The sequence below is a fragment of the Macaca nemestrina genome, chromosome 6, assembly GCF_043159975.1.
Source record: "Macaca nemestrina isolate mMacNem1 chromosome 6, mMacNem.hap1, whole genome shotgun sequence".
Taxonomy (NCBI): domain Eukaryota; kingdom Metazoa; phylum Chordata; class Mammalia; order Primates; family Cercopithecidae; genus Macaca; species Macaca nemestrina.
The window spans coordinates 99,665,250-99,688,476 of record NC_092130.1 but is presented as its reverse complement, the minus strand read 5'-3'; the positions used below and the strand labels follow the sequence as shown (position 1 = coordinate 99,688,476).

General features: G+C 42.3%; 1 protein-coding gene across 16 annotated transcripts in view; it reads left to right on the top strand.

Moving 5' to 3' along the window:
• The window catches only part of LOC105475109 (phosphodiesterase 8B), a 261,894-nt gene that overhangs the window by 129,184 nt on the left and 109,483 nt on the right, over positions 1-23,227 (top strand). For 10 of the 16 annotated variants that reach the window (XM_071098790.1, XM_071098801.1, XM_071098799.1 and 7 more), the window contains exon 2: positions 15,945-16,004. In XM_071098790.1, the coding sequence (XP_070954891.1) occupies positions 15,978-16,004 (27 nt within the window). In that variant the 5' untranslated portion in view covers positions 15,945-15,977. Of the gene's footprint in view, positions 1-3,507; positions 3,579-15,944; positions 16,005-23,227 lie in introns of those variants that run through there. The other 6 variants (XM_071098792.1, XM_011730106.3, XM_071098796.1 and 3 more) reach the window with 4 other exon arrangements.

Below are 23,227 nucleotides of genomic sequence, written 5' to 3'. Positions count from 1 at the left end.
CTTGCAGAACCTTCTGACAATTACTGTGACTGGAGAAGCTTTAGCATAAGGACTGGTGGTTGTCATGTGAGACTTTGGGGTACATTAGCTTCTGGTGAGACCCCTGGCTTTCCCAGAATTCAGTTTAAGTGTTCTTGATCCAAAGACAGCGGTTCTATGATCCCTCGGTTGGAATACCATTTCTCCTCTGCTCAGGTGTTGGCTTTGACTCCAGTCATTTGGCTTGTGATTATATCATATCCCTCCTTTTAAGAAGCCACACACCAATGCAGCTATAGCTTGTGTGGCCTATTGCCTACCCAAAGGATACATATCATCAGATCTCTCTAATATCAACAAGGGGAGGTTGTTTGTTTCCATTGAGATTCTTTCTGTTTAAACACAGGAAAGCTCATTCAACCTTATTTAATAAGGAGAAAAAAGGCAATTTATTGGCTTACCTAACTGAAAAATCCAGAGTTAGATACGGCTTTGGGGAAATCCTGATCTGGTAATTTGGAAGTATTACAAAGAATCTTGTTTCTTTCCATTTCTCCACTCTGCTTTCCATGGTGTTGCTTTCGTTCTCATGTGGTGTCAAGGTGTTATGAGGAACAACCTCGCTACATGTTTATTTTTGATAAACAGTGAGAATAGTTATTAAAAGTAGAATAGCTTTTTCTCGGCATTGCTAGCAAAATCCTGGCCTAGCCCAAGTCACATGACTACCCATAACCAATTGCTGTAGCTGTGCAAGTCACATGACTACTCCTAACCAATTGCTATAGCTAGGAAAATGAAATGCTTAGTTATATTCACCTGTCCTCTTCTTCCTCTTCCTCTTCCTCCTCCTCCTCCTCTTCTTCATCTTCTTCTTTTTTCTTCTCCTCCTTTCTTCTTCTTTCTCCCCCTCCTTTTCCTCCTCCTCCTCCTTCTCCTCTTCCTCTTCTTCTTTCTCTCCTTCTCCTTCTTCTTTCTTCTTTCTTCTTCTTCTTGTTTCACTCTGTCACCCAGGCTGGAGTGCTGTGGTATAAACACGGCTCACTGCAGCTTCAGTCTCCTGGGCTCAAGCAATTCTACCACTTCAGCCTCCTAACAGCTGGGACTACAGGTACACACCATCATGCCTGGCTAATCTTTTTTATTTTTGGTAGAAATAGTGTCTTACCATGTTGCCCAGGCTGGTCTTGAACTCTTGGCTCCCCAAAGTGCTGGGATTGTAAGTGTGAGCCACCACTCCCAGCCCACGTGTCTTTAGAACCAAACAGAGATCTCCAAACAGAAGTCAGTGACGCCTGGAAGGAGAAAGGAAGGAATGGTTGGGGAGGCTATCTAAAAAGAGAAATTTTAAACGTGTTGAATTTTATCAAAATGCTATCTTGACATTTCTTGACATGATCATATATTGATTTTTGTTGATTGTGGTGAGTTATGTAAGTAGATACTCTAAGTTAGGGAAGGCAACCTACTTAGCTGTGCTCTGTAGGAGTAACTGAGGTTCTGGGAGAATCTGCTTGTTTCCCCTTTTCTTCTCTTTTTCCTTCTTCCAGCTCTTATGTGTACTTCTCTGTCTCTCCTCAACCCTCTGATACTGGTGTGCTCCAGAGTTCTGTTTTTGGTCTTCTGCTGTGAGTGATGGCAAGGTTTTAACTGCCTTTCCTGTCTGCTGGTATCACTTTCCCTGAGCTTCATACTTATGTATCCCAAAGCCTGACTTTGCATTTTGAAGGGACTAGAGACATCTCAAACTCAGTACAAAGGCAGGAGCCTTTGTACTGTGTCATCTCATGGAGAAAGTAGAAAGGGCAAGTGAATGTGGGAGACAGAACAAAGAAAGCGGGCAGAACTCATCCTTTTATCAAGAGTACTCTCCTGTGATAACTAACCCACTGTCAAGGTAACAGCATTAATCCATTCCTGAGGGCACAGCCCCATGACCTAATCACATCTTAAAGATCCCACCTCTTAATACAGTCAAAATGGCAATTAAATTTCAACATGAATTTTGGAGGGGAAATTCAAATCATAGCATCCCTTACCACTGCTCCTAATGTAGACACTCATCATCTTTTGTCAACATCAGTGGTTCCCAAACTTTAGCAAGCATCACAATCATCTGGAAGGTCAGTCAATACATACTGGGCCCACCCCTAGAGTTTCTGATTCAGTAGATCTCGGGTGGGGCCTGAATGTTTCCCCTTCTAATAAGTTCCATGTGATGCTGATGCTGCTGGTTCAGGGACCACACCTTGAGAACCACGGGGATCATTGCAGGAACTCCTTTCTGATCTCTGTTCCTCCCTTAGTCTATGCACATTTCAACCATAGTGATCCAGCCAGCTACAATCCAACTATGCTATACCTTTGTCCACCTAGCAAAGCCCAGGCTTCTCACCATAGCAACCTTCTGTGACCTGGCTCCTTCCTCCCTCTCTAGCCACATGGTCTGTTCCACATTGCCTGGGACTGTTCACATAAACTCTGTTCTTTGCTATCCTTGTGCCATTCCATCTGCCAAAAATGCTCCTTCCATTGGTCTTCACTTGGCTCATTCTCACTGATCCTTCAACTTTGATCTCCAGTGTGGTTTCCTGGAAATTTGCCGGCATCCCCAGATTGAGGTGAGTTGCCCTTAGGTTTCTCTGGCTTACCTCTCACCACCCGTTATTGAGTTGATTGCGTCATGGTCATCTCACTCCCACCCTGCCCCCCACTCCTGTCTTCAGACAGTGGGCTCTTTGAAGGCATGAACACTCAGTCTTGCTTATCTTTTTTGGCTCATTTTCTGTGCAGTGCCTGGCACATAATAGATGCTTGATGAAAGTTTGTGGATCTAAACTAAATATTGGTGGTACTCTTGAGTATAGCTATCTCCCCTCAGGGGCCCTGCCACCCATATGCTAGTACCTGCCTCCCATCATAAGGAAACAGTGCCTTTTAGGCATTACTGAAAAGTAGAGGGCCTGGACCTCCTGATACTGGGACTTGTTACCCTCTAGACATCATCTCAATCATATATCTTCCTCCTGTAGTTAGACTTAAATTGAGGGCTGTGGACTCAGCCACAGAACATCATGGCCTCTGTTCCCCTAAGTTTCTTCCTGTTCTTGAAATTGTGACAGTGTGGAAAGAGATGGAGAGGATGTTGTTACCCATGTGACAGGCTGCGCAGCCTTGACCAGTAAGGTCAAGTAAACAGCACTGATGAATTTTAGCATGTGGGCACCCCTGGAGGGGGCGGGGCAAGTCTTTCTGTTACAAAGATGCAGATTTCAGTGCAACTGAAGGCAGAGCTTTCTAATGAGAGCATAGAGTTGTCCACTGGTTGTTTAGAAAGAGGCTGGACTTGCACCAGTAGAACTCCAAGTCCACATAGACCTGCCATTTGGTTCACCAGACACCGTTCCCAGGGCTTTATTTTCGCCATCTGACCATCCAGGGATCCCCGGGAATTCTTACGTGTGATGATGGGGCTTTAGAGACTTTGAACTAAAATGCCAAGGCCTCAGCTCCATGAATTGGTCTTCTTCCTTTAGATTGGTGCTTCTCAAACCTCTTCAAATCTGAGGGTGGAGAAAGTGGATGCCTACCTCTGCCAGGTAAAGTGATCTGCTGCAAGCACTAGATTTTTGTGAAATTTCATTCTGTAGCTTAAAAATTCATGTGAACTTTGCGTTATACTCTGGTCCTATCTTCTCAACTAAGATAAAACTATTTTGAAGGACTTTGTAAATTGCTAAACTTGTTTCATCTTGGCATAAAAATGGATGCTCCACTAGGATGCACTAGTAGCTTTGTATGTCTCCTGGCCCTATCTCTGCACCATTGCCATTTCTAACACATTGCCTCTCTTACACAAAGGCCCCAAGGCCCATAAGAAATAGTAGTGATTTTAAACAGAATTCCAGGAGAGTGGAGCCCATGAATCTGCATTGTTGCTTACAGAATTACAGCGAGATTGGGAACATGAGAGTTGTAACTGAAAAGCTTATGAGGCAATCTCCTAAGATCAGGGGCTCCCATGTATGCAGTGGAGTAGGCCAGAATTGCTCCCAGTGCCTGGTCAAAGAGACATGAAGCCACGTTCTGTGATGCTAGACCATGATCAGAGAACCCTGGTGCTGGGCATAAAGTACCCAGTGTTCTGCAGTGTAGGCATTTTAATGCCTTGAGCACTGAAGGTGAGAACCTGAGGCTCATCAGAATGAGCAAGTAGGCAGAGCTTTGGAGTTTTACAGCAAGAATAGAAGGGAGCCCCTTGTTCTCATTCCTCTCTTAGACGAGTATACGTTACTCAGCCTCTTCTCTAGCCAAGAGAAGAGGAAGATGTCAGTGGATCCAAGATAGCCTGTGAGTTTGAACCACTTAAAAGAAATATACTTTGATTGAACACAAAATGGTCTTTTGGAACTTACTTAATCCTTTGCTGTGCTTTGGGCATTTTCTGTTTTCTGTTCCACCAATGGACACAGAACTGTATCCCTTTCATACTCTCTAGGGTTTGGGGAGATGTGAGGCGGATTACCATGGGAGCCCATCTTCAGCTCAGTCACCTGCCTGTAAACAGGCTGCTTCCTTCCAGTGCTGCTCCTGTGCTTACCTCTCTAATTCTTCAAAAATAATACAAGAAAGAAGTATGGTTCCTTGGGTGTTGCATCATTGACTTTTGATGTAAGACATAGTGGCCCCAGAGGGTCAAGGTGCAGTGGGGCTTGTCTTCCACATGTGTTAGCAAAGGGGAGGGGCCAAGGGCTGGGCCTGAGGCCTTGGGGACCTTCCCAGGAGAAGCCTTTCCGGTCTCAGGCTTCTGGCATCTTTGCTAAGCTTCTGAAAATGTTGAGGTTTTAATTGTATAGTGTTTCACTCAGGTCGTATGTCATTAGGATGTTAATGGTACTTTTTATCAATAACTGCTTGGAAATCATGATTGTTCTTGCCAAATAAATAAAATTCCTTTTCAAAAAAGTGGACATTTGCATTTTGTGGCTGACTTTGCATGGGCTACTTACTTTTAAATGGAATTCATTTCAGTGAGATTGGTTTTTAAATGGGAATTAGTGCCCGACAAGGATTCATTACCCCTGGGGCCATCTAGTCTTTGGACTTGGTGACTGAAGGTCATGGTTCATCCTAGCATGAGTGGTCCTGACACACCAGAGTTGGGAAAGTGAGTGTGGTTGGATTCTTGATGGGGTACCAGCTGTGGCTAAAAATCCAGGTGCTTCAGGGTCACATGTCCCTAATGGGAGATTCGCATGGAGACAAGCAGGGAAGACATTTCGCTCTTGGTCCTCTAAGGCAGTTCTAGCTTAATCAATGATGAAATTGAGGACAGAGGCAGCACGTATAATTGAAATCCACAGGAAATCTCTAAAACTGATTTTTAGCAGATGGTTCCTGTTTCCTTGCCCATCAAATCTATTTACCAGAACTGCTGACCATGTAGCAAAATTTACTGATTTGAATATCATCCCTCCCCACTTTCTCCCAACTTCATGTAATGTTCAGGAGAAGGGAAGGCATCAGAGGCATGCAGGAGGATGGAGGTGGATCAGAAATGAGTGCTTGGGTTTTTCCACAGTCTGGATAATTGCCTCCTGAATAATCAGAGCTAGACTGTTCTTTGCTTGTTCTCTATTACACAATGTAATTTTACATGCTTGAAGTCATCCAGCAGTGTCTATTATCAGTGGTATCTCTAATAAAAGGAAGGAAGTCAGTTGAGGGATGTCACGTTTTGACCATTGCCTTTAAATTCCTGTGCTCTCCCAGTCAGACCCTGCATGATCTTTGGAATCTTGGAATGGAGCTGTGTTTACACACACTCCGCCTAGTCATTTGTGGCTGAATTATTACATTATGAAAGCTTGATGCCTTGATTCTTGCACTGCATGTACAACAGAAAGAATTTTCACATAATCGTAGCATCGAAGTGCAGCTTGGGTTTTTTGTTTGTTTGTTTTCCTCCTCTGTAGTTAAATCTCTCTAAGGCGTCCTTGTGCTGGCCTCCTTTGGATACTTGTCACTTTGTGGATTATATTCTAGACCATGTTTTTTCTTTCCATTTTAATGCATAATCGATATCAGGCTGAGTGTTTTTTCTCATGACTGTAGATGGCATGACTATGGTTGTATAAATAATTTCTGTTTCATCTGATATTTGTCAGGGGGAAGTGGCTTCTCCATTAGACTGTGCCAGCCAAGTTTTCTGTGTTTAGATCTGATGGCATCTGCATGACTTCTCTGTTTATTTTTTTCATTACCATTTCAGTGTTTACAAGAGGATGGCCTCTTTATCTTTTCTCACTGCCATATTTTCCAGGCACAGTGGGATGTAGCATCACCCTCCACAGCAAAGCTTGCTGAGTCTAGTAGTAGCCCTTCTTAAGTAAGAACAGTGACAGCGGGGAAGGAAAGAGAGGGCATGGGTGGGGGGCAGTGTAAGACGCTGTGCTGGAAAGCGCATCACTGTGTCTAGTGCACGGTGGGAGACTGAGGGTACCGCCTCCCTCTTTGCAGCCTGACCTCACTGTCTGGGTGGCCCACCTCAGCAGGAGCAGGTGCCTTGTACCAAATGTTGTGCACACTGACCTCCCTACCTGCTTCTTTCCATGCTCATTGTTTCTCAGCCAGATCTTTCACATCTTATTTATAAGTCATTTAAAAACCCTCACCTCATTTAAAGTCTCTGTGTACACCATCTTAAGGCCTTTCTGGAACAGTCTGAGATGTAAGTAAATACATAATAAGAGCATGGCCTTCCCAGTGAGGCAGACCTGGGCTTCAATCTCAGCTTCATCCTCTGGGGTAAGTGGCTTAACCTTTCTGCAGCATAACTTCTTAAGCTGGAGAAAGGGGCCCAGGATGCCCTGTGGGATTGCCGTGACCTTTATGTGAGATGATGTACATAGGGAATTCATCAGTCCCTTTGTCTTATTGAGGCACAGTGCAGTTACTCATCTTGAGCAAGGTCCCCTGAGTCCCAGCCCAATTTTCTAGAATTTCATTTTACCAACTTTCAGAGAAACCCTGTCTATATTCTGAGGAATTTTAAATACACCACCTTATTCTACCAAATAAAGACTTTACTGGAAAGAAAAAAAAAATATATATATATATATATATATATATATATATATATAGAATATTTATGTAGTGGCTAATGCTCCATTAATGTTAACCCCAAGATAGGAAATAGACTTTCCCAATAAAATTAAACGTAATTTACATTTATTTTGATATATCTACATATACAATAAGAAAGGTTAATTTAGTAAACACCCATGTGCTCACTACTCACTGCTTAAAAAAATAGGTCATTTGCTGAGTGTGGCGGCTCACGCCTGTAATCCCAGCACTTTGGGAGGCCGAGGTGGATGGATTGCCTGAGCTCAGGAATTCAAGACCAGCCTGGGCAACATGGTGAAACCCCGTCTCTACTAAAATACAAAAAATTAGCCAGGCATGGCAACGAGTGCCTGTAATCCCAGCTACCTGAGAGGCTGAGACAAGAGAATCACTTGAACCTGGGAGGTGTAGACTGCACTCGAGGCTGGGCAACAGAGCAAGACTCTGTCTCAAAAAAGAAAAAAAAAATAGGTCATTCACAATGTAGTTGAAGCCCTGGCACCTCCCTCCCTGAATTCATTGTCCCCTCCACCAGCAGGACCACTTGCCTCAATTGGGAGTTTGTCAGCATTTCTTTGTACTGTTATAATATATTCCTAAAGTATATTCAGTATTGTTTTAAGTATTTTTAAACTTTAAGTAATATCCTAAGGTATGCATCATTCTAAAACTTGTAATTTTTTGTTTTGTTGTTTAACTCAATGTTTGTAAGATTCATACATTTTAAATGAGTGACTCTAGTTGATTCATTTTTATTGCTGTATAATATTCTGTTGTATGGATAGTCCTTGAGCTATATATCATTTTCTTCTAGTGATAGGTATTAATAGACTATGGATTCAGTTTTCTAAGTTTTTGTTACAAACAACACTGCTCTGAATATTTTTGTAAATGCCTCTTATATACCCTAGAGGTACACTCATACAGGAGGCTGAATTGTAGGATATATACTTCTTCATCTTCACTAGATATCCCAAAACTGTTTTTCAGAGTTGCTAAACCAATTTACATGCCCACCAACAATGTATAAGAGTTTCTGAGGGGCCACTTTCTTGCCTATTCTAGGTAATGTTTGACTTAATTCTGCCATTCTGTTGATAAAAATAGTTGGATGTAAGATAGCATCTCATTGTAATTTAAAATTGTTATCTTCCTGATTACTAATGACGATGAGCATCTATTCATACTTATATTTCCTCTCCTGTAAATTTCTTTTTCAAATCATTTCCCCAGCTTTGTTTTTGGCTGTCTTCTTACTGATGTTTAAAAAATTTTTGTTTTATGTCTGGTTACTAACTTTTTTTTTTTAATGTTTTAGATTTCACCTCTCAGGCTCTGGGCCTTTTTCTCTTTTATTACAGTGCTCTTTGCCTTTGTTTTTGTTTTTGGTGAATAGAAGCTATAATTTTAAAGTCAAAGTGATTAATCTTTTATCTCATGGTTGTATATTTTGATGAGTAGACATTTGTATGTTTATGTGATAAAACATCATGCTGCCAAATTAATGTACTATTCTAAATAATAGGGCATAAAGCACAAAGTAGTGAAATATGTCACTGGCTGTATCTTGTAACTATGAGTAATCGTCCATTTATATTATATAACAAAAAAACTATAAAAGAAATTTTTGATTGATTTTGATTGTAAAGTAGGGATATTGTTTGGGGGGGATAATTCACCAAATGTAAAAGACTTTATCTTCCTCATGCCAAGATTATAATCTTGTGTTTTTCGTGGAGCTATCTGGAAAAAACCAGTGGAGGTGTCTGGAAATAAACACAGATACCTGTCAATGTCTGGGTTCAGTCATGATAGCTGAGTCTTGGGTGGGTGTTGTTACCTTCCACAAGGTAAATGTTCCATTGATGTTTGTTGAGTAAATGAATATGTAATAGAGTCTGCAGGAGGAGCCATTAAAGAAGCAGGAATTGAAGTCAGCAACAGACAAGTCTGCTCAAAACAAGACTAGTGGTTGTCAACCCTGGCTGCACCTAAGGAGATAAAAAATTGAAGATGCTTGGGCCCCATCCTTAGAGATTTTAGAGATTCCAATTCTCTTGGTGTCAAATAGGACCCAGGCATTGATATATTTTTAAAGTTCCCCAGGTACTTCTAATATGAAGCCCAGGTTGAGAACTTCTAGACCGGAGGATTGGAAGCAGGAAGGAGAAGGGAAACTCATGGGCTGCCCAGTGAGCTCTTGGACCCTGAAAGGTCCAGGGTGTCAGAGTTGCCAGGTGGTGCTGGAGGGCAGCCAGACCACAGCCAGGTAAGGTTGGAGGCTGGAGTGAGGGCAGCACCAGCCAGCAGGGCCTACAACTGAGAGGGGACAGAAGGAAGAGAGTGTTCTGGGTGTGCTAAGCATGGTTGGCAGGGAAGAGAGGTTGGGATGGGCCAGAGTTTCCCAGCATAGAGCAGGGAGGCCCAGCCTCACCGTGGGGTCACCTAGAGACTGCAGGGCCCGTCCCTTTCTGACTGGAAGGCAGAGGACAGACAGGCACCCGTTCAAAAGACAAAAGGCAGACACAACCTTTGTTTACCCAGAGCTCAGAAGAATAAAGAACTAAGTTTTGCCTGAGAATGGAGGGTGGACAGGGCACATACTGAGATCATTAAATGCTATTTTTAAATCAGAGCCAACAGGGCAGCAGACAGAGTTGATGAAGAGCATTTAAAAGTGCCTATTTCTGTGCCCACAGCTGGTGTCTTTTGAGTGTAAAATGATCTTCACCGTGGACCCGTCACAAAATGCGAGTCAAGCTTGCCCTAAGCTGTGTGTGTTTGTGTGTGTGTGTGTGTGTGAACACTCAGTACTGTAGATGGTGGGAAAGAAGGGATTCTAAAGGAGAAGTCATTGAAGTGGGGAAGATTCAGACCCTGAGTTTTGGAACTCAGACACTCCATCCCCACCTGGACACACACGCACATGCATATGCATGCATACCCTTTTCCTTCTTAGTGCTGGGCCAGCCCTGTTAACAGACTACCAGGGCACAAGTAGGGATCGCCAGGCACTGCATCATCTATTTTGCAGAGTCTGAATGGAGTCCAGAAGCCACACCAGAAATATGAGTGCTGCAGAATTAATGCTTCCAATTTTGGAACATAATGGAAGAGCAGTGCACTGGGGGTTAGGAAGAATGAAGTCTCAGTCTTCACTCTGTTACTTAAAAGCTGTCTGATCTTTTCAGTTTAATTCAATTCCACAAAGCATTTGCTGAGCATCTTGTAGATGCTGGGGATAAAATTGTGAAAAAGGCAGAGACTATGTCCTCAAGAAACTCACAGTCTTGCCAAGGAGTGAGATATGTAAATGACTAACAAAATTAGTGCTATGAATACAGGAGTACTGAGGACAGAAATCACTGGTTCTTCTTTGGGTGAAGCTAGACTTGAACCATTGTCAGAGGGCAAGGGCATTGGAGCAGGCCCTTGAAGTATGCGTAAGCTGCTGAGACAGAAAAGGGCTTTCCAGGTCAACTGCTTTCCTTCCTGAATCCTTAGCTTCCCTCTTGTCTGAGGAAGGCTCTAAAACTCGATGCCAAGTTACTTAACAAGATTCCTGAAGCTGAAACTATTAAGAGCTGCAGCAGTCACCTCTAGAGAATGTGGTGGCATGACAGGTGAATTAACCAACCTGAACTACCTTGATTTCTCTCGCGAGTTTGTCCCTTCCATCTGCCTACCCTGCACCAGCTGGGTTGTATCTTGGAGTTCCCTTTCTATTGAAGTGAAGCCAAGCTGAGTTTTTTTCCTGCAATTTTTTTCTTGATCATTGCAGTGTATTTTCCCACTTGCTTTCGTTGCTGTAGTTCCTACTCATAGCAGTGTTTTTGTTTAGTTTTTGCGAAATCTCTGTTCTTGGTTGTTCAGAAAGTGGGCAAGCCAGTGTTTGATTTTCCCAAGTCACACATCTGATTATGTTGATCCTTTGCTCAAACACCTGCAATGTGATTGGTGCTTAGAGATTAAAAAAGAGAGCTCGTTCCTGTGTCCTCTGAGGATCTGACCCCAGCCTTCCCAGCCGACCCTTTCACATACTGCAATCCAGCTCTCTGGAGACTTGTTTTCTCCCCCCCAGCACCTTTGCTTTCCTGCCTCCATGCCGGTGCCTGTGCTGTTCCCTATGCCTAGAATCTCTTTCCCCAACCCAGCCTCTTTGTCCCCCTTTTTCTCACCACCTGCCTGCCTTCATGAGGCCTTCCTTGATCTCCCCACCCCCCAAACCAGAAGTATTATCTCCTCTTTCTCAACTTCAGAGTGGGAGAGAAAATGTCTCTTAACCAGAATTCTATATTCAGCCAAATTTCAAGCAAAAGTGAGTGATAGATGTTTACAGAGCAACAAAGACTGAATGACTTTGCCACTTGTAGACTTTCTCTGAATGAAAAGATGCATTCCTAATTTTGCAGTCATGGACCCGTGTTGCCAGCTTGAGATAAACAATGGTATTTATACCATGGAAGTCAGCAAATGCTACAAAATAGTACTCGTTTTTTATTTTTTATTTTTTCCATGTGAAAGTGGATTGGTGACCCTGCTTCCATGTATATAGGTGTGTATGTTACCATTCACACACATGTACACACAAATATTTGACACACTACGAATGTTGTACAGCACAGTTAAAACTACACTGTAGTTCAGCAGTCCTTCCTCATTAGGCTACTGGGGAAACCCATGTGGCTAGGAAGTGTGTTTCTCTTCACACTCTGGTCCCACCCTCTTCTCAGGTGTTGGAATTACGTTACCTATACCCCCACCCCTGCATTTGTTTCTCTGACGCTGGCAAACTTGGTCACTTCCTGGAATCAGAGCTAATACACTAATTGAAGATTCTGTGCATCTGCAGTTGCTCAAAGTTCATTCTTTGAAGTAGAGGATCTTGGCGTGGCTACACAGATGTCGGTAAATGATCTCCTGTTTCTGTTCATAATTGCTGTTTTATAAATTGGTGAAATGCAGGCACTTAGATGCCTGTGTCAGAAGCAGAACTCTGCAAACTGCCGTCTGTGAATATACCTGCTACGGGTGTTTTCTGCTGGTCACTACCTAGTGCCAGCCCTCAGAGTCAGCAAGAACAAGTTCCAGTGTTCTTTTGGGACAGTTGACCTCTTTGGGACACAGAAGCCAAGGCCAGATGACTCGGAGCACAGACCAAGAAGGAAAAGGCAAACAGACACAAAGCAAAGTGTGGGTCAGGACTAGAGGAGCTGGTAAACTGAGGCACTCACACCGGTAGTGGAGGTAGAGTGACAGCACGTGGGAGGGAGCACAGTGAAGTGGGGCTGGGAGGAGAGAGGCAAGGAATGGTAGAGATGCGAGAGGCAGGGGTTTGGAGAAGGTCCCTAAGCAGCAACTTTACAGCGCCTCTTCCCGGCTCTGCTGTCCTCCCACGAGCTCACAGCTCACCTTTCTGCTGGGCTGGGTCAGATGGGAGTTAGAATGCTGGGTGGCAGGCAGAGAACTGTGGTGGCTATGATAGAAAGTTGTAGGGTCTTTCCTGCCTTTAGGAAAAAAAAAAATGATACATCTTCTAGCTTGAGAGTTGCTTTTAAAATTCCATGCTGTGACTCCGTGGCCGTTGCCTATCTGCCACTAGGATTACAGGTGTGAATGTGCCTGGCACAATGCCTGGGTCAGAGGGACTTAAGGAATGTTCACGGTCATCAGATATTCTCCTGGCAGAGTCGAAAATCGCCTGCCCCTCCCCGCCAGCCTACTATATAAGGTTAGCTGTACCAACACTTCATGCACATATTGATTATTTAGAAAAGTATATAGGCAGCAGGGCACAATGGTGCACTCCTGTAATCCCAGCACTTCGGGAGGCCGAGGCGGGCAGATCACCTGAGGTCAGGAGTTTGAAACCACCCTGGCCAACATGGCGAAACCCCATCTCTACTAAAAATACAAAAATTAGCTGGAAGTGTTGGTGGGCACCTGTAATCCCAGCTACTCGGGAGGCTGAGGCAGGAGAATCGCCTGAACCCAGGAGGCGGAGGTTGCAGTGAGCCGAGAAGGTGCCATTGCGCTCCAGCCTGGGTGACAGAGTAAAACTCTGTCCAAAAAAAAAAAAAAAAGCAAAAGAAAAAAAGTAAAGGAAAGAAAGAAAGGAGAGAGAGAGAGAGAGAGAGAAAGGAAGGAAGGGAGGGAGGGAAGGAGGGAAGGAGGGAGGGAGGGAGACAGGCAATGTATTGGTTAGGGGTGAATTATTATTTTTTGTACAGCCTGTGCCCTTCTTGCAGGAGTCCTTCCCTATCTCTTGGCCTTCTAATGTGAGTCACTTTTTATTTTATTCCTTTTAAACTTTTATTTATGATTTCATTCATTACTTTCTTTTCTGCCACTGGATGACTCCTTTAGGAGCCTAATTTTGCTGGCGAAATCATTCACAGGTGGGCTTGTTGGAGGGCCTTCTGTGTGTGGTGGAGGCAGTGAACTCAAGAGAGATCACAGGGCAAGTGAAAAGATGAAAAGATACCCTGGCTTATCAAAGGTATCTTAGCGTACTAAATTGGTTTCACTTTTTTTTTTTTTTTCTGGAGTCTCGCTGTGCTGCCCAGGCTGAAGTACAGTGGTGTGATCTCGGCTCATTGTAGCCTCCACCTCCCGAGTTCAAGCCATTCTCCTGCCTCAGCCTCCCGAGTAGCTGGAATTACAGGTGCCCACTGCCATGCCTGGCTAATTTTTGTATTTTGAGTAGAGACGGGGTTTCACCATGTTGGCCAGGCTGGTCTCAAACTGGCCTCAAGGGATCCACCTGCCTCGGCCTCCCAAAGTGCTGGGATTATGGGCATGAGCCACCACGCCCGGCTGGTTTCCCTTTTTAATCATTAACTTTTTTTTTTTTTTTTTTTTTTTGGAGATGGAGTTTCGCTCTTACTGCCCAGGCTGGAGTGCAATGCCGTGATCTTGGCTCACCACAACCTCTGCCTCCCAGGTTCAAGTGATTCTCCTGCCTCAGCCTCCCAAGTAGCTGGGATTACAGGCGCCTGCTGTATTTTTAGTAGAGACTGGGTTTCACCATGTTGGCTAGGTTGGAATTGAACTCCTGACTTCAGGGTGATCTGCCTGCCTTGGCCTCCCAAAGTGCTGGGATTACATTAGTTTTTTAATCTGGGTTCTGGCAGTTGTGCTGCTTTGGAAGGAGGGTGTTTATTTCAATAGCAAAAACTGGCTTGGGAGTGGAGCTGGGCGAAGGGCTGGCAGCCCAGCGACGCAGGATGCCCTGGGGCTGGCCCTCTTCTAGTGAAGTTGCTCTTGGGGCTGTGCACGTAGGCTACTGGTGTCAGCACCCACACCTTCCAGGATACTGACTGACTTAGACAAAAGAAGAGTAAGAGAAGTCGACACTCAACATGAGCCTGTCACTTTGACCTGAACACAGCAGTGAAACACTGAAGGAACTTGTCCACAGGCTCAGGGACTCAAAGCCTCCAGTTGGTTTTCATTGTGCCAGGCCTGCTGAGTGGACCCATGGTTGAGGAGGCTGTCTCCCCCAAGGGGAGCAGGACAGGCAGCCTTGCCCTCCTGAGAACCCTCCATGGAGGGCCAGGAGCCTATGAGCAGTCATTAGAGGGCTCTTTGAGTTTTCTGCTGGCTGGTTTGGTGAGAGGCCCAAGCGCCCTGCATCAGTTCTTTACACTGCCGTGTTGGGGTGGGGTGAGAGAATCAGCCCTACAGAGGAAAGGAAGACTGACTGGTGCTTTGGAGAGTGTTCATAGCGCCAGCACCAAGAGTTAAACTTGGGGAAAGAGGAAGAAAGGAGAAAGGGAAATTATTGTAGTCTTGTGAAGTATAATGTAAAGAAAGTTTGCTTTTCTTGTTTGTTTTTTGTAATTGAAAAGCCTCCCATGGCCCTTGGGTCACTGCAGGTGTCTCTGGTTGTGTAAATGCTGCTGCGAGCTGAAGGCACTTCTTCAGACTGACACGGGGCCAGTACAGAGGGTGGCATGCAGGATAAGCTCCCAATAGTGGCAAATGACCGCAGTCTCTTAGAGAAAAACAAAATTGGATCCATGGAGGTGAGGTCAAGACCGTCAACCAAATTAGTCTAGAGAACAGTCATTTTTAGAAATCCCAGTAAAGTAATTAAAAATAAAGACAAATATTTGCTTTATGCTTGCTTCCATCTAACCGCTCGCCAAAGGCAGCCAGATGGTGTTGGCCAGTGAACACCGAAGAGCCCTATGCTCACTCCTGGAGTCATGGGACAGAGACAAGCCTCTTGTGGTCATCATGGTGTGGTATTGCTCAGTTTATTTGTGGAAATACAACTGAGATGAATAATTTATCCATGGTAAATGTGAGTAAGACTAAGCTGTTTGCCCCTCATAGTAAAACATGAGGATAAGAAAAAAAGGATCTAAATATTGGAAAGGCTCTTAAACCCTAGATGTGATTTAGCCTCGAGATTTGAGAGAAATTTTTATTCTCTTTTGAAATGTCAGAATAATAATGGTCTTAGCATGATGCCCAGCGCATAGTAGGTGCTCAGTAAATAATTATTGAATTGTTTCCTTCCATAAAATAGTACATGCTTATTATAAAAATACAGGCACTTCTAATAAAAATAACTCAAAGTCCAACCACTTAGCATTTGGGGATGTATCCTCAAAGACATTTTCAATGCATATAAATGTATACTTTCTTTTTTTATACAAAAACAGGGCTGTGCTATATACATCATGCTTTGTAACCCATCTCCAGTTCAGTAAGCCAGATTCTTCAATTTAGTGCACACAGTGGCATAATGCAATGCATTGCGTAAGGAAGGATGTATCCATTTGTGTAGTTTAAGACTTGACACTTCTCTTGTGCTGTCCTTTATTTAGCAGGTGTCTTCTGCGGAGGTGCGCATCGGGCCCATGAGACTGACGCAGGACCCTATTCAGGTACGCCTCTTTTACTCAGCCCCATAACTCAGATTGTTTTCTGTTTTTTGTTTTGTTTTGTTTTTGTTTTTTGCCATAGAGCCTCCTTCTGTTGCCCAGGTTGGAGTGTAGTGGCTCCATCTCAGCTCACTGCAACCTTTGCCTCCTGGGTTCAAGCGATTCTCCTACCTCAGCCACCCAAGTAGCTGAGATTACAGGCGTGCGCCACCATACCTGGCTAATGTTTGTATTTTTAATAGAGATGGGGTTTCACCATGTTGGCCAGGCTGGTCTCAAACTCCTGACCTCAGGTGACCTGCCTGCCTGGGCCTCCCACGCAGGTGTGAACCACTGTGCCCGGCCTGACTCAAATTGTTTTCTTGAAGACCTAAACGTTTCCCCATTTTGAGTATAAATATAATGGATAGATTGCATGGTGGATTGTGAGAAAGAACAACTTTTACCCCAAAACTAGTCTGCTCCACATCCTGCTGCAGCCAGAAAGGGAAGAAGCAATGAAATGGTAAAGGGCTGGGCCTTGTCATGAGTCACAACTGGGAGGGAATCTTAGCTCTGCCGTTAATCAGCTGTGTGACCTTGCGTATATTGCTTCACTCCTCTTACCCAGTGTCCTGTCTGCAAAATGGAGATGATTATGCCTCAGGGAATTATAAGTTAAATGAGATAGCATAGGATGCCTAGAACTTTATCTGGCAGTTATCATTAATTGAAAAAGATGGTTGATAAATGATAGCTGTTGCTGTTGTGTGGGAATAGAAGATGATAAAATGCTCCCCTATATCTTCCATGTGACTTAAGCCAAGCAGCCTACTGGGCTCCGTAACACAGCAGGAACTGGTATCCAAGGATACAACGCCCAGCCACCTGTAGGATTGACTTCACTCTAATCATGGCAGCAACTGTGTCCTCCTTGCAGCCCTTCCAAGTTCCTGTGCCCCCTTGAGAGAAACATGTATGAAAAGGGAGTTTGTACCCTTTTAAATAATTTCTAAATCCTTATCTGCATATAAGCCATCCCATTAGGCCTAAATAAGTTAACTTCCTCCTTGTAAAAACTGTAGCTTATTAGCACCTGGAATCTTGTCCCATACTTGGGACAAGTCAAGATGCAGAAAAGATATAAACAAGTCAACCAACATATAGATGAAAGTGAAAAACCAAGCAAGGAAATGTGCTATTTGATTTATGAGCAAATGGAAAAAGAAAATAATGTTTTATAGTTGCTTGGTAAAAGAAATGCAAATCTAGGGAAAGGAGAAAAAAAAAGGAAGAGATTTAGCTTGGGAAAATTTGATGAAAACAAATTTAGGAACAGAGAGATAGAGAAAAATAAACACCAGCCACAACTATTTGTATAGAATATAAACAAATGGAAAATTTCAGTAATCATTCTGAGCCATGTCCTTTGTACTCCAATTTTGAATAAAGGCAATAACAAATAAAGGAGTTGATATCAAGGACTTATTCCCAAAGCAATTTCCAGAATACTGTTTGGGATTAGTATGGTTTTAGATCAATTTCATTTACCTTCATTTTTGTCCTATGCTACACTGGCAATGAATGCTCATAAGGATGTCTCATTCTTTTAAAAATGTAAGTTGTTAAATGTTAAAATATTTCAAATATTTATAAAGGTTCATGGGTGTACCAACACCCACTTCTGTCATATATTAATGGTATGTCTTATTTGTTTCAGAAACAGAAGGTTGTAGATACTGTTTAAGCCCTTTATTTATCCCTTTGCTGCCCCTTTCTTTCCTCTCTGAAAGCAACCACTATGATAAATATTTGTATACTCACTCTTTGTATGTGTGTATCCATTCATAATATGTACACTTGTTATAAATTCTTTTTAGCTCTCTTTGAAAGGTGTTGTGCTGTAAGCATCATTCTTCATTCATCAGTTGGTGTCGTATCTAAAAATTCATTGCCTAATCTAAGATTGTAAACATTTACGTCTTTGTTTTCTTCTATGAGTTTTATAGTTTTAGATCTTACATTTAGCTCTATGACCATTTTGGGTTAATTTTTGTTTATGGTGTGAGGTAGGGGGTCCAGCTTTATTTTTATCTAGTTGTCCTAGCAGCATTTGTTTAAAAATATTCTTCTTTCCCCTGTTGACTTGTCTTGGCATCTTTGTTAGAAATCAATCATAAATGTGAGGATTTACTTTTGGACTCTCAGTTCTATTCCATTGATTTATATGTCTGTCCTTATCTAGTACCACACTGTCTTGATTACTGTAACTTTGTAGTAAGTTTTGAAGTTGTGAAGTGTGACTCCTCCAACTTTAGTCTCATTTTTCAAGATTATTTTGGCTATCTGGGTCTCTTGCATGTTTGTATGAATTTTAGGACCATTTTGTCAATTTCAGTGGGGGCTTCGGAGAGTCAGCTGGGATTTTGATAGGGATTGCAATGAATCTATAGACCAATTTCAGGAGTATTACCATGTTAACAATTTTGTTTTCCAGTCTATGACCATGAAATATCTTTCTATTTCACAGGATCTTATATCTTGCAACCTTGCTGAACTCATGTATTAGTTTTTCGTGAATATAGAAATTCCTATAATCCTCAGGATTATATATTGTAGGTTTAAATTCCTATAATCCTAAGGAAAGCCTAATGAATTCCCATAGAAATTCCTTAGGATTTTCTGTGTACAAGATCATGTCACAATCTAGATGCTTTTTTTTTTCTTCTCTTGCCTAATTGCCCTGGCTAAAACCTCCAGAACAATGGTATGTTTAGCTTTTTAAGATACTTCTAGACCTTTTCCCAAAGTACCATTTTACACTCATACCAGCAATATGAGATTTCTGGTTACTTAAATCCTTGAAAATATTTGATGTTGTGAGTCTTTTAAATTTTCGCTACTCTAGTGAATGAGTAGTATTATCTTATCGTGATTTAAATTTGCATTTCTCCATGACTAATGATGAGCACTTTTTTATTTGTTTATTAGCCATTCCTCTATTTTCTTTTGTGAAGTGTTTTGTCAAGTCTTCTCCTCATTTTTTAACTGGGAAACTTACTGAGTTGTATGAGTTCTTTATATATTATTGTTACGACTCCTTTGTCAGATTTTGAGAACATTTTCTCCCAATCTGTGGCTCTTTTATTCGTTTTCATAACTCTGGCTTTTGAATAATTTTTCATTTTGAAAAAGTCTATCACTTTTTAAAAAAATGGTTGTTGCTTTCTGTGGTATAATTCTTTATTTACTCCCAGGTCAAGAAGATAATTTCCTGTTTTCCTCTAGAGACTTTATTGTTTTAACTTTTAATTTTAAATCTATAATCTATCTCAAGTTAATTTTTGTGTACAGTGTGATATGGGTGTCAAGGCTGATACCCCCACCCCACCATATTGATGTCTGGTTGCTTCCAGCTCTACTTATTACAAAGACTATTCTTCCCCATTGAATTGCTTTGATGCCTTTGCTACTGATTTTTTTTGTATTTGTTGCAGCTTGTTTGGTGGCCAGGTATGTAGTCAGTTTTTAGATTAATACTCCACAAAAAGTGATAAAAAGATGTATTCTCTATTTGTTGGACAAAGGGTCCTATTTACATGAATTACTTCAACTTCATTAATCGTGCTATTCAAACCATCTCTATTAATTTTTGACTTAAATTTTGTGACTGTGTGATCTGTCAGTTTCTAATTACAGTGGATTTGTTGAAAAATCATCAATATCTGTTAATATTTGCTGGTATTTTGAGTCTGTGTTGTTAGGTGTATCCAAGTTCTTGATTGTTGTATATTCTTGATGACTGTCCCTTTTATCATTTTGTAGTGTCCTTCTTTAACCTTTTCCCTTATATTCTGTTTTATCTATTTATAATATTGCCAGGCCTGCTACCTTTGGTTAACATTTTCCTAGTATATCTTTTTCTGTTTGTTGGTTTTTTTTTCAGAAACAAAAGACTGCAGATACTTTATAACTTTATTTTGAGTAGCCTTTTTTAAGCAGTATGTCGGGGTTTTTTTCAATAAAAGTATGGGAGCTGGCCAGGCGCAGTGGCTCACACCTGTAATCCCAGCACTTTGGGAGGCCGAGGCGAGCGGATCACGAGGTCAGGAGATCCAGACCATCCTGGCTAACATGGTGAAACCCCGTCTCTACTAAAAATACAAAAAATTCTCCGGGCGTAGTGGTGGGCGCCTGTAGTCCCAGCTACTCGGGAGGCTGAGGCAGGAGAATGGTGTGAACCCGGAAGGCGAAGCTTGCAGTGAGCCGAGATTGCGCCACTGCACTCCAGCCTGGGTGACAGAGTGAGACTCCGCCTCAAAAAAAAAAAAAAAAAAGGGAGCTAAAATCTGTTTCTATAATGTTTGTCTTTTAATAGGTGAGTTAAATCTGCTTACATTGAGTGTGAATACTGATACAGTTGTTTTATTTTGTGTTTTCTATTTATTAACCTTTTCCTTTTGTTTTCTTGTTTGTTGTTTCTGCTTATTAAGTTGGGTATGTTTTTGAAGCTACATTTTCTTTTCTCTAATATAGGTATACTGCTATTCTTTTAGTGATTACCCTGAAATTATTATTATTATTATTTTTGAGACAAAGTCTTGCTCTGTCACCCAGGCTGGAGTGCAGTGGCACGATCTCGGCTCACTGCAACCTCCGCCTCCCAGGTTCAAGCGATTCTTCTGCCTCAGCCTCCCAAGTAGCTGGGACTACAGGTGCATGCCACCACGCCCAGCTAACTTTTTGTATTTTTAGTAGAGACAGCGTTTCATCATATTGGCCAGGCTGATCTTGAACTTTTGACCTCGTGATTCGCCCACCTTGGCCTCCCAAAGTGCTGGGATTACAGGGTGAGCCACCGTGCCCAGCCTGAAATTATTTTTAATATGCATGATTAGCAGTCAAATTTTATAACAAAATCTCGCCATACTATCTTTCTGTCCTCTCAAACATGATACAGTCCTTTGCAGAATTTAAGTACCTCCTGACAGCTCCACCCTCCCACAACTGAAAAACACTTGTCTATAAATTTGAATTTATTATATGTGGCATATTAAAACATACAAAAATATTTTTGATATGTGCTCATAACCTATGAAACATAATAACAAATTGAATACCATAAACTCATAAGCCCACCACCCAGTGCAAGACCTGGAACATTACAAGTGCTACTGTATACCCCATTGATTTCCCTCACATGAGTTTGGCTCCAAATAACAGCAAATGCAAGTGGTAAAGAGTCTCTCTTTGAGTGAGGGACACAATAATTAAGAGTTTCTTTTAAAAAAGATAATAAACTCAACTTAGAACCAAGGATGGCCTCACTATGGTCTCATTCAAACATAGAGTTTTGACTCAATGATTTATGCAGTAAGAATCTACTGAGTACTTCCTATGTTCGGGGCTCTATGCTAAGTGTTGCAGGGGAGAGAGAGAAGGCACCATGTTCCCTGACCACAGAGAGAGGTCTGGAAGGTCAGTTTTATTGTCCATAACACACTAACTTTCAGTGCATTGATATCTAGTGTTTTTTTGCTTCTGCTACTAACATTGCAATTGACTTAGAAAAATCAAGCTATGTCCTAGTGCTTTTATTTTACTTTTTTTTCTCCTTTTTTTTCTTCACTGCAGTGCCAAAAATATTAATTAGCTACATCAGCCAGAGCCCTTAGGGTTTGGCTTGATAAGAATATTTCAGGATATAGTTGCTTTTGAGGGTGCATTTCTGAGTTCATCAGGGGAAATTTACTCCCATGTCAGGAAATGTACTCCCATGGGGCTCCACACACCCCACACAGAGCTGGCAGGAGCACAGTTAGGAGTGGAATGGATTGGAAGTGCAGAGTGGTGCTGTGGAGCACGTCTCTCCTGGGTGAGTTGATGTGACCCACAGTGAAAGTCATATTTTCCAATCTTGGCTAGAAAATAAAAAGCAGAGGAAGTATTATGAGGCAGGAGATCCAAATCAACATGAGACTGTCTGAAAAATCAAGTGGCCTTTTCTTCATCCATACCTGGAACACATTTACTTCCCCAGTGTGCAGAATTTGTGTGTTTCTGCTTAGAGAGTCCTGTCCCCATTCCCCCTCACGCTGGGCTTTCCAACTGGACTTGGAAATGGATCCCCACAGCTGTGACCTAGCTTTTTCTTAGCAAGGTCACATCTCCTTTCAAAGCCTGGGCAAGATGGTGAAACCCCGTCTTTACTAAAAATACAGAAATTAGTCAGATGTGGTGGCCGCACCTGTAATCGCCGCTACTTTGGAGGCTGAGGCAGAGAATTGCTTGAACCTGGGAGGTGGAGGTTGCAGTGAGCCAAGATAGCACCACTGCACTCCAGCCTGGGCAACAGACTGAGACTCCAACCCTAAAAAAAAAAAACACAACAACAACAAAAACCACCTTATTCTTCCATGTTGTAGGGCGTAGGTTTTCTGGAACCATTATATTTGGGGATGTTATATACTGGAGATCACATGGCCTCATAGGGAGGTGACCTTCACACATTAAGTGAAATGACTGAGGGATGGAGACGTTCAGACTCAGTAACTTGCTGTGGCCAGCATTTCTCTTGCTGTCTGTCCTTACTGCTGCTACCAGGTTGCGTTTTCTACCTCATCCAGCCAGTTTCAAAGAACCACAGAGTTGCTAAGAATTTTCGTCTAATATTATAGGTAAAAAATATTTGTGGAGCTGAGAGACAGTAAGTTACTTAACATAGTGATTGCAAAGGCCCTGGGGTCAGGCCAGCCTCGGTTCACATCTTGCTGGCAGTGCAGCTGTGGACAAGTTTTTTAACCATCTAAGCCTCGGTTTCCATATCTATAAAATAGGAATAATTCCCACCTCCAAAGAGTTTCTGTAACTGGTTATTGAGTGAGACAGTATGTTTCTAGTACATTCAGTATAGTGGCTGGCCCTTAGAAAATTCTCATCAAACTATAGCTGTAATCAGCATCACTTTCCTAGGGACATTTAAGGAAAGTTCTCAGACCATTTTTTTTAAACTCAATTAACCCCTCCCCTGATCACATTGGCCACTTGTTTAGTATTATGCAGAAACAGCTTATGTGATCTATATATGTGGTCTGCTTTAGAAGCTCCCTGTTACCAGGTGTTTGCTTAAAGCCAGACTAAATATTCCAAAAACTGGATGTTTAATAGTAGACATTGACAATCCATTGAAGACACATAGATATACCCTCATTAAGAAATAACACTAGTAATAACACCTATATTGCCTT